The sequence below is a fragment of the Notolepis coatsorum genome (assembly GCF_963971535.1).
Source record: "Notolepis coatsorum genome assembly, chromosome: 7".
Classification (NCBI taxonomy): Eukaryota; Metazoa; Chordata; class Actinopteri; order Aulopiformes; family Paralepididae; genus Notolepis; species Notolepis coatsorum.
The window spans coordinates 19,050,746-19,061,166 of record NC_140171.1 but is presented as its reverse complement, the minus strand read 5'-3'; the positions used below and the strand labels follow the sequence as shown (position 1 = coordinate 19,061,166).

Below are 10,421 nucleotides of genomic sequence, written 5' to 3'. Positions count from 1 at the left end.
TTCTCTTACTACCCCACCCACATGTTATATATGACATCTGCAGAGAGAGAGAGAGAGAGAGAGAGAGAGAGAGAGAGAGAGAGAGAGAGAGAGAAAGAGAGCGAGCATTGGCAGGTTATCGTAATGATATCATAATAATCATATGTTTACTTTCATTATTATTACCAGATGTCATATACTTCTTTCCTTTTTTCTATGCTTTCCTTTGGTAACACAAATATTGATTTTTTTTTTTATCTTAAGAAAAGAGAGTAAGAGAGAGAGAGAGAGAGAGGGTGTGTGTAAGTGAGTGTACAAAAAAACAGTCTTCAGAACAGCTTTTTATTATCTGCAAATATTCAGACACTCACAGTCACTCACTCACACACACATTCACACAAAAACACACATATTATCTCTCTCTCTCACACAAACACACGCACTCACAGAGCTGCATACTGTACACTTCTGTCAGAAGATACAACTTCTATACTGTACATAAAGCTTTTTACAAAGCAATCTTCCATTTCGAGAATGATCACAGAAATATCTGACGCACACACAAACACACAATATTAACTCACTCACTCTCTCTCTCACTCACTCACTCACTCACTCACTCACTCACTCACTCACTCACTCACTCACTCACTCACTCACTCACTCACTCACTCACTCACTCACTCACTCACTCACTCACTCACTCACTCACCTCACTCACTCACTCACTCACTCACTCACCAAACTCTCTCAAAATAAAAACAAGTACTTCTAAGACCAGTAGATTGTAGGAAGGACATTGGTTTCTCCAAAAGTGTAAATATTCCAACTGTATTCTGCTGCTAGGCGACAATAAGAGCTTCAGTCAGCCGTCAGGAGGCGTGGCCAGCAGAACATGGCCGGACAGAGAGTCTGCCAAAGCAGCTGGCAGACAAATCCCAGAGCTCAACTCCATAACCCATCCTGTCCCTCTGATTGGCTTAACGTTTATCCATGTTGGCCTCCAATATTCAACCTGGCCTTCTCCGTATTTCCTTCACTGATTTGTCGAGAAGTGATCCACCTCCCACTATCCAGTAACATGATTGGTTTAGAGTGTCAATGTGCCCGATCAGGGTTGAGCAATGTGACAGGCTTGAGCATTGTGACAGGATTGGGTGGTGTGACAGGGTGGAGCAGTGTGACAGGGTGGAGAAGTGCGACAGGGTTGAGCAGTGTGACAGGGTTGAGCAGTGTGACAGGACCGGGCAGTGTGACAGGGTTGAGCAGTGTGACAGGGTTGAGCAGTGTGACAGGACCGGGCAGTGTGACAGGGTTGAGCAGTGTGACAGGGTTGAGCAGTGTGACAGGACCGGGCAGTGTGACAGGGTTGAGCAGTGTGAAAGAATCGGGCAGTGTGACAGGGTTGAGCAGTGTGACAGGACCGGGCAGTGTGACAGGGTTGAGAAGTGCGACAGGGTTGAGCAGTGTGACAGGGTTGAGCAGTGTGACAGGGTTGAGCAGTGTGACAGGATCGGCAGTGTGACAGGGTTGAGAAGTGCGACAGGGTTGAGCAGTGTGACAGGACTGGGCAGTGTGACAGGGTTGAGCAGTGTGACAGGGTTGAGCAGTGTGACAGGACCGGGCAGTGTGACAGGGTTGAGCAGTGTGACAGGGTTGAGCAGTGTGACAGGACCGGGCAGTGTGACAGGGTTGAGCAGTGTGAAAGAATCAGGCAGTGTGACAGGGTTGAGCAGTGTGACAGGACCGGGCAGTGTGACAGGGTTGAGAAGTGCGACAGGGTTGAGCAGTGTGACAGGGTTGAGCAGTGTGACAGGGTTGAGCAGTGTGACAGGATCGGCAGTGTGACAGGGTTGAGAAGTGCGACAGGGTTGAGCAGTGTGACAGGGTTGAGAAGTGCGACAGAGTTGAGCAGTGTGACAGGGTTGAGAAGTGTGACAGGGTTGAGCAGTGTGACAGGATCCGGCAGTGTGACAGGGTTGAGCAGTGTGACAGGATCCGGCAGTGTGACAGGGTTGAGCAGTGTGACAGGGTTGAGCAGTGCGACAGGGTCGAGCAGTGACGCGGCGACGTCTCAGTCCATGTCTATGTGGCAAGGGTTCGTGGCTGCTTCCTGTGCCGTTTGGTAGAGCTTCAGGAAGTCCTTGTAGCGCGGCGCGCAGCCCAGCCAGGCCTCGCCGAACCGCACCGAGCCCATCAGCAGGTACTCGCCTTCCCCCGGCTGCACACCGCATAGCCGCGGCACGTTGATGCGTCCGTTCCAGGTCCGCCCTCTCACTCCGCCCCAAACAAACACCCCACTCTTCTGACGGAACAGTCGGCTCAGCGCCACCGCCGCAGAGGAGTGGTCGTCGACGTCTGATGATGATGATGAGGAGGAGGAGGAAGAGGACTGTACTACACCTTGGATGACGCCTCGACCCGCTGGTGAGGGAGCGAGAGAAAGAGAAGAGAAAGAGTTTATTTTATTATTCTATTCTATTATATTGTACTTTTATTTCAATTTAGTTTATATATTCCATTTTATTTTACCTTTTATTTTATTCTACATTTTATTTTATTCTATACCATAACCTACATACCCAAGTAATTGAGTATTGCTCCATTTCTACAAGGTCCATTTGCATGTTCTTGGTATCTAAGGACATCTAAGGTCTGTATTCCCAGTGTCAGAAATATTGTGTCTGTTACTACTAGTTTATTTTTTTCATCTTTGACGGTGAATAACACCGTGCTAACATTGACCAGACGTGAGAAATTGCCACTGAGCTCATTCAGCACCTTCTTGAGATCAAGTGTACTAAGAATCTAAGCAAATTAACAAAGGGCAGATGATTTACAGGGTTTTTTGTAGTGTACAGTACTGCATTTTGCCATCCAGACACATGTAATTTGAAATATGAATATAGAATATCAGGCCTATAAATTACCTTATTATGGCCAAGTCATACATCTATGGATCAGGCCGAATCAGAGTTAAATCTGAATTTAGTACCACCAGTACAGGGTACAGGGCAGCAAAGACCATGAATGAAATATAAATCTACAGTTACTAATTACAGTTACTTTTGTATAATGTCCATAGCGCTGCCATTTTTGCCCGGATTGTGACACGTTTTTTTCTAGACGTTCACAGAAAGGTAAAGAAACAATATACATTGTATTTTATGGCAATAACTTCTTCTCGCGTCTAAATTGACAGTTTTCCAGTGCAATGCGCAGAGATTTTTATAAGCTCATATTTCGCTAATAACACTTAAAATCATTGGTACACAATGATGAAATATACACTTTGACTGCTGTTTTGATAGGGTTAGGGTCTTTACTCTTGGCTACATTTGAAAAGGAAACGCAACATTACTTAATACGGACTGTATTGATCTATTTATGACGTGAAATAAATAAATCAGGCTTAAGAGGTTAATGACCAAGACTAATTCCTTGTATGCAAACTACTTGGGAATAAAGAACTTTCTGATTCTGATTCTGAGAAGGAAGCACACACGGAAATAGTACATAAATAGAAATGTTTGCTGCATTTTTTTCAAAACTGGCTGCACTAATTAATACTGTGTATACATATACTGTAGTTGTACTAAGCTATAGATTGGTGTGTGTGTGTGTGTGTGTGTGTGTGTGTGTGTGTGTGTGTGTGTGTGTGTGTGTGTGTGTGTGTGTGTGTGTGTGTGTGTGTGTGTGTGTGTGTGTGTGTGTGTGTGTGTGCGTGCGTACGTACGTGTGTGTGTGTGTGTGTACGTACGTGTATGTGTGTGTCTGTGTGCGTACGTGAGTGTGTGTGCATTTACCAAAGTCGCTGGTACACACGGCCATGAGGACCTCCTCATCTGAACACGGTTTGCAGGGAGCTGAGGAAGAAACGCACGGACAGATAAGATCATATCCTCATTGATACGTGCGGCAACACTGTAGTAACAATGATCAAAAGAGTAGTGAGTAGAAGTCGTTCAGGATCATTTTCCCTCCTGTTTCAACCTCAACCCATTCCTGTGCTGTGTGTGTGTGTGTGAGAGAGAGAGAGAGAGAGAGAGAGAGAGAGAGAGAGAGAGAGAGAGAGAGAGAGAGAGAGAGAGAGAGAGAGAGAGAGAGAGAGAGAGAGAGAAGAAGGAATGAAGACAACAGGTGTGGTGGGAAAGGTAATCAGAGGTTGAACCTTGACCCCGACGGCTATAAAAACAGCTATTAAACTGCCAGACACAGACAGACCTCTCGCTCTCTTCTCTCTTCCCTCTTATGATCGACCAATCGCGTGTCTCCTCTCCTCCACCCACCAGCCCTCCCTCCCTCCCTTCTGCAACCATCCTGCCTTTACTCACACGGGTGGGCTACCCACAATACCCTGCTCTGGAGGGGCGCGCTCGCGCGGGGGGGATTTGATTGACAGCTGGGGCGCTGATTGGTTGACCCTCGGGCTTGACCCCGACTTGACCCTTTGATTGGCCTGCTTGTTTTCATATGTCTGACGGAGGAGGGAGTGTGGGAGCGGCGGGCAGAGGAGCAGAGAGTGAGACGATGTGAGGGTGAGAAAGAGAGGGTGAGAAAGAGAGGGTGAGTAAGAGAGGGTGAGCAATAGAGGATGAGAAAGAGAGGGCGAAAGACAGGGTGAGAAAGAGAGGGTGAGCAAGAGAGGGTGAGCAAGAGAGGGTGAGAAAGAGAGGGTGAGAAAGAGAGGGTGAGCAAGAGAGGGTGAGAGAGAGAGGGTGAGAAAGAGAGGGTGAGAAAGAGAGGGTGAGAAAGAGAGGGTGAGCAAGAGAGGGTGAGAAAGAAAGGGTGAGAAAGAGAGGATGAGAAAGAGAGGGTGAGAAAGAGAGGGTGAGAAAGAGAGGGTGAGAAAGAGAGGGTGAGAGCAAGAGAGGGCGAAAGACAGGGTGAGAAAGAGAGGGTGAGAAAGAGAGGGTGAGCAAGAGAGGGTGAGCAAGAGAGGGTGAGAAAGAGAGGGTGAGAAAGAGAGGGTGAGCAAGAGAGGGCGAAAGACAGGGTGAGAAAGAGAGGGTGAGAAAGAGAGGGTGAGAAAGAGAGAATGAGAAAGAGGGTGAGAAAGAGAGGGTGAGAAAGAGAGCAAGAAAGAGAGGGTGAGAAAGAGAGAGCGAGAAAGAGAAGGTGAGAGAGAAGGTTAGAAAGAGGATGAGAAAGAGAAGATGAAGAAGAGAGGATGAGAAAGAGAGTGAGAAATAGAGGGTGAGGCGCGGCTGATTTGCGCAGTGGGCAAGGCTTCTCGCCACTAACGCAGGAGATGCTGGGTTCGAGCCCAGCTCTCGGCGTTGCTATCGGCTGACCGGTTGTTCATACTAACACAATTGGCAAGTGTTAGAGGGTGGGAAAGCCGGTGGGTGGGGATTGGACGTTGTGGACAGCGACTCCTACAGGTCCGTTTGGTGACGCCGGTGCGGCGGAAGCAGGAAGTAGCAAGGGCAGCGTGAGCCTCCCACACGTTACTCCTCGCCACTGAGAGTTCGAGCTGCTGCGGTGAAAAGATGTGACAGGCTGCCTCCTCGTGAACCGGAGGGGACACGTGATGCAAGGCTTCTGTCCTCACTACAACCGACCAGTGGGAGGCATAGTCTAGCAACGTTCAAGACAGGGGAGGGAAGAATTTGATAATACGAAATTGGGACGGGAGAAAAATAGAAAATGGGGAGAAAAAGTGGAGAAAAAAATAGAGGGTGAGAAAGATGAGAAAGAGAGGATGAGAAAGAGGATGAGAAAGAGAGGATGAAGAAGAGAGGATGAGAAAGAGGATGAGAAATAGAGGGTGAGACAGAGAGGATGAGAAAGAGAGGATGAAGAAGAGAGGATGAGAAAGAGAGTGAGAAAGAGAGGGCGAGAGAGGGAGGGTGAGAACATGAGTGAGAACGAGAAGGTGGGAGAGAGAGAGAAAGAGAGGGTGAGAAAGAGAGTGAGAAGAGAAGGTGAGAGAGAGAGAGTGAGAAAGAGAGGATGAGAAAGAGAGGGTGAGAAAGAGAGGATGAGAAAGAGAGGGTGAAAAAGAGAGGATGAGAAAGAGAGGGTGAGAAAGAGAGGGTGAGAAAGAGAGGATGAGAAAGAGAGGGTGAGAAAGAGATGATGAGAAAGAGAGGGTGCGAAATAGAGGATGAGAAAGAGAGGGTGAGAAAGAGAGGGTGATAAAGAGAGGGTGAGGAAGAGAGGATGAGGAAGAGAGTCTCCGTGGCTCCATGCGCTTCAGTTCACTTTCTTACGAATCGAGTCGGGAGGTAGATTCTCTTCAAAGCGTGCAAATTGGAAAATCACTTGCTTGTGGTATTTTGTACTTTGAATTGGAGTTTATTTTAAAGCCAGGCCCTTCCCTGGTGCCCCCTCCCTTCCTCCCTCCCTTGGCCTCAGCCCCAGCGTCAGAGAACAGAAGGTCGGTGTCATGTGTGTCACGGGTTTAATGTGACTGCAGGTCTTAATCCTTCCTCCTCACTGACTTGTCTGTCGGCCTGTCTTCCGCGTTTGCTTACACAACCCCCCGCCCTCAACGCACAACACCTGGCTCGAGTATAAATTACAAACAAAATGATAACGAGCCAATCCAGCCGTTTCCATCAACAGTGCAAACGGACTAACGTTAGAAAATATAACGAGCGTTTATTTCACTTTTTTCCAGGCACTGCCGCTGTGTCACACTTTGTAAATGTGTGCAAGTTTAAGACCATTTCTGTGTTCAGACTGTGTGGCAGTATGAAGAACCAGCTCATAGATACATACTTGAGCCTCTCAAATAATGTTGGAATATTAATGTCTATGTAATCGCAGCCGCTGTCCCACTAGTCTCAAGTCATAGAAGAGGAATGGACTTGAGTTGCAAGCAGTGTTGGGTGGTAACGCATTACTAGTAACTACTAGTAACTTCAGCCCACGTCACCCCACTTCTCAGACGGCTGCACTGGCTCCCCATCGCCGCACGAATCCTCTTCAAGGTCCTCAACCTGGCACATCATGCAGCGAGGGGAATGGCTCCCTCCTACCTCCGGTCAATGGTCTCTAACACACACCCTCAAGAACCCCCCCCCCCCCCCCCCCCCCCGCGCGTTCTGCATCTTCTGGCCGCCTCAGACCCACTCACTCCTATCCGAGCTCCGGGGGGGTCATCAAAACAAAGCAGGCTATTCTCGGTCCTCGCCCCACAATGGTGGAATAAACTTCCCACCACAGTCAGGACAGCTGAAACACGGCCGTCGACTAAAAACACACTTAACCTCATAGCGTGCACTGGCACGTATATGTGCCGTTTTGCCCTTGCGCGCAAGTCACAGCACTTTGCGAGCGTCTAGCGGCTCGGCGCTGCATTTTCCCCCGAACATAATATATACCGTTCGAACTATCTATTTATTGCCATTCGAATGCCACCTCACTCGACCAATTCCGTGCCTCGGTTCTCGAGTTACATGACGATATGTCAGGCGCGCTGCGCGTCAGATGACTACCCCCGGACTCCAGACGCTCCAGAACTGCCAATCATCCGCCGATGGCGAAAATGATTGGTCAGCGTTGTAGCCAACGAGTGTATGTTTCCAACGATACCCCACGTGGGGGGGGGGGGGGGGGGGGGGGGGGGGAGTAAGGGAACTAGCTGAAAGTTGACGAGCGAAAACCAGAAGTGATTCAGACTTCAGAACACATGGCGGTGGATGCGGAAATGGATTTTGGAAAGCTTTTTTTTTGTCATCGGTTTTACTCTGACGTCTCTCAAAGACCCATTTCTGAACAGATTTTTATAAATGTTGGACCTGTACTTCCAACTTATACCTCTATGCTGAAATATTGGAATATGGAATCTTCCAACAACTACAGAAAAATGTGAGTTCACAAGTTCAATTTCAACTCAAGTTCAGACCTCTGTTACTCTATTGCATTAGCACTAAAAGTGGTTTTCCTTTTTTGCATTAGTAACTTCAGAATGTTATCTTTCAAAAGAGACCAGGCTCATGCATGTGCTATAATAAGTATAAAGCTAAGCTTTGCAAAAAAAGTATACAGTCCTCAAGTTCAAGTTAAAAAGATTGCCACTTTTCTGGGTGCCTGTTAAGAGGTAAAGAAAAAAATCTGAAATCATATCATACTTCCTATCTTGCTAATATGTCTATACTACTATGCACTCAGAGTGTAACACGCAAGTTCGATACAATTTTACGAACAATGCGACTAACCCTTAGCTGCCAGAGATGTACCCCTCCTACTGACTTGTTCACAATTTGTGAGTCGCTTTGGATAGAAGCATCAGCTAAATGACTAAATTGTAAATTGTAGTAACGCGTTACTGTAATAATATAACTTTTTCCCAGTAACGAGTAGTGTAATGAATTACTACCTAATTTTCAGTAATAATATTAGTAACGCCATCAAAAAACAACTTGTTACTCCATTACGTTGATTCTGTCGAGACCAAAGATGACAAGAACATCATTGCTGATCTGTAATCTGTCCAAACTGCGCTCAAGGCTTAGGTGCTCATTGTAAGAGAATCCAATGTCAAAACAGTCTCTCGCTGTAAAAGGATGAAACAGATCTGATGCGTCTTCTTCTCTCAGGCTGCCGCATGTGTTTCATGGAGGCAGGTAGAATCCTCCACCCTACAGGTAGAATCCTCCATCCTCCACCCTACTGGTAGAATCCTCCACCCTACAGGTAGAATCCTCCATCCTCCACCCTACTGGTAGAATCCTCCACCCTACTGGTAGAATCTTCCACCCTACAGGTAGAATCCTCCATCCTCCACCCTACTGGTAGAATCTTCCACCCTACAGGTAGAATCTTCCACCCTACAGGTAGAATCCTCCACCCTACAGGTAGAATCCTCCATCCTCCACCCTACTGGTAGAATCCTCCACCCTACAGGTAGAATCCTCCACCCTACAGGTAGAATCCTCCACCCTACATGTAGAATCCTCCACTGACGTAGCCTTGTAGCTTCTGCAGGGGGTGAAAGCTGCTGCTTTTCAGGTAACCCATTTAGACCTAAAATGCCTGCTAATAATGCATTATATAGCCTGTACATATGTAACGGTTGTGACATCGTCACCTTAAACTTCGATGCCCCGAGGGAGTTCCGAACCCGGGTCTCCGACTCCGCGGGCAACAGCACAGACCGCTATACCAAGAGGTGAACTCACTGCTTTGTAACGTGTCTATGTATCTTTTAAGGGTGAGAGTGAGTTTAACCCATAGCACCACCGCTACTCGCCCCAGTCACTTCACAACATCGGAAGTCCATCGTGACTGCGCTTCGCGGTACCATCCGTTACATATACACACAAAATGTGTTTCCCGGTTTTGGAGCGTTCACACCAGAGGTGCTGCGCTCTGTTGAAAACAATTATCTAGTTCAGCGCAGCTCTTGAAAGTTCCTGGAGGTGTTGCTAGTTGCTACCCTGACGTGATCATCCGCACAGAGGTGCACAGGCCAGGTAGCCTATGTTGTAGCTACCAAACGTTGATGGTAAGAAAGGAAGCCATTTTTTGCGAGGGGGTGTGTGTAACGGAAGGAACGTAACGAATGGCATAACGAATTACTGCTCCCAGAGCGCAACAAGCAAAGTCATTTTGAAATGAGTAACACGGAATAACTTTTTTGGAGTAACGCACACAACACTGGTTGCAAGTAGTGTGGATGTACGGTTAGAATAGAATAGAATATTCTCTCTCTCTCTCTCTCACCGGTGCCGGCGTGCAGGTACGGGTACATGTGGGCCCCGGGCCCCTGGCTGGACACCAGCTCATACTGCAAAGCTGTCATCCTCCTGCTGATGTCCGTCTGGGCCACGGCCTCCACGAAGAGCGCCCCCTCTGCCAGGCTGAAGCACTGCACCCTGCCCAGGGCCTGCTCCCTCTCCCCCAGTAGCAGTCGCAGCTCCCCGGCTCTCTCCAGGTAGATCTGGGCCCCCTGGGAGAGTGAATGAATGAATGAATGAAAACTTTATTTAACAGATTGTAGAATGGGTACAGTACGGCTCAATACACACAATTGTTAAGGGGATGCAGACCAGAGAAAAAAATTTGTCAGGGTCCCCCATTTTCAATTCATAGTGACATTTATGACATACACCCCTGACTTTCTTTTTTAAGCCACAGATTCCGTTGTTTTGTTTTGTTTTGTTTTGTTGTTTGTTTGTTTGTTAATTTCAACCACTTCATCCAATTGGTCAGAACTTGCCTCCTTTTTTATTTTTTTATCTCTTATCTTATTTGTTTTTTCTTGTTGTTACTATACACAGATCTTTTATGTATTTTATTATATTTTTTTTCAATTTTATTTCTTATTTTATTTTTTTCCATCCTTTCCTTGTACAGCGTCCTTGAATCTGAGAAAGGCGCTTCTCTCTTAAAATTCAATCTATTATTATTATTATACACAACATACATGACATCATGACATTTATGACATAGGGACATACATGACATACAGGTATATAGTACTGGGAGCT

General features: G+C 47.1%; 1 protein-coding gene across 1 annotated transcript in view; it reads right to left on the bottom strand.

The window, feature by feature from the left end:
- Nucleotides 1–307: 307 nt before the first annotated feature.
- metrnlb (meteorin like, glial cell differentiation regulator b) overlaps nucleotides 308–10,421 on the bottom strand; it is a 13,305-nt gene continuing 3,191 nt past the window's right edge. The window contains exons 3-5 of the mRNA XM_084318996.1: nucleotides 9,655–9,880; nucleotides 3,786–3,845; nucleotides 308–2,403 (exon numbers count right to left, since the gene is read on the bottom strand). Of these exons, the coding sequence (XP_084175122.1) occupies nucleotides 2,054–2,403; nucleotides 3,786–3,845; nucleotides 9,655–9,880 (636 nt within the window). The 3' untranslated portion in view covers nucleotides 308–2,053. The remainder of the gene's footprint in view (nucleotides 2,404–3,785; nucleotides 3,846–9,654; nucleotides 9,881–10,421) is intronic.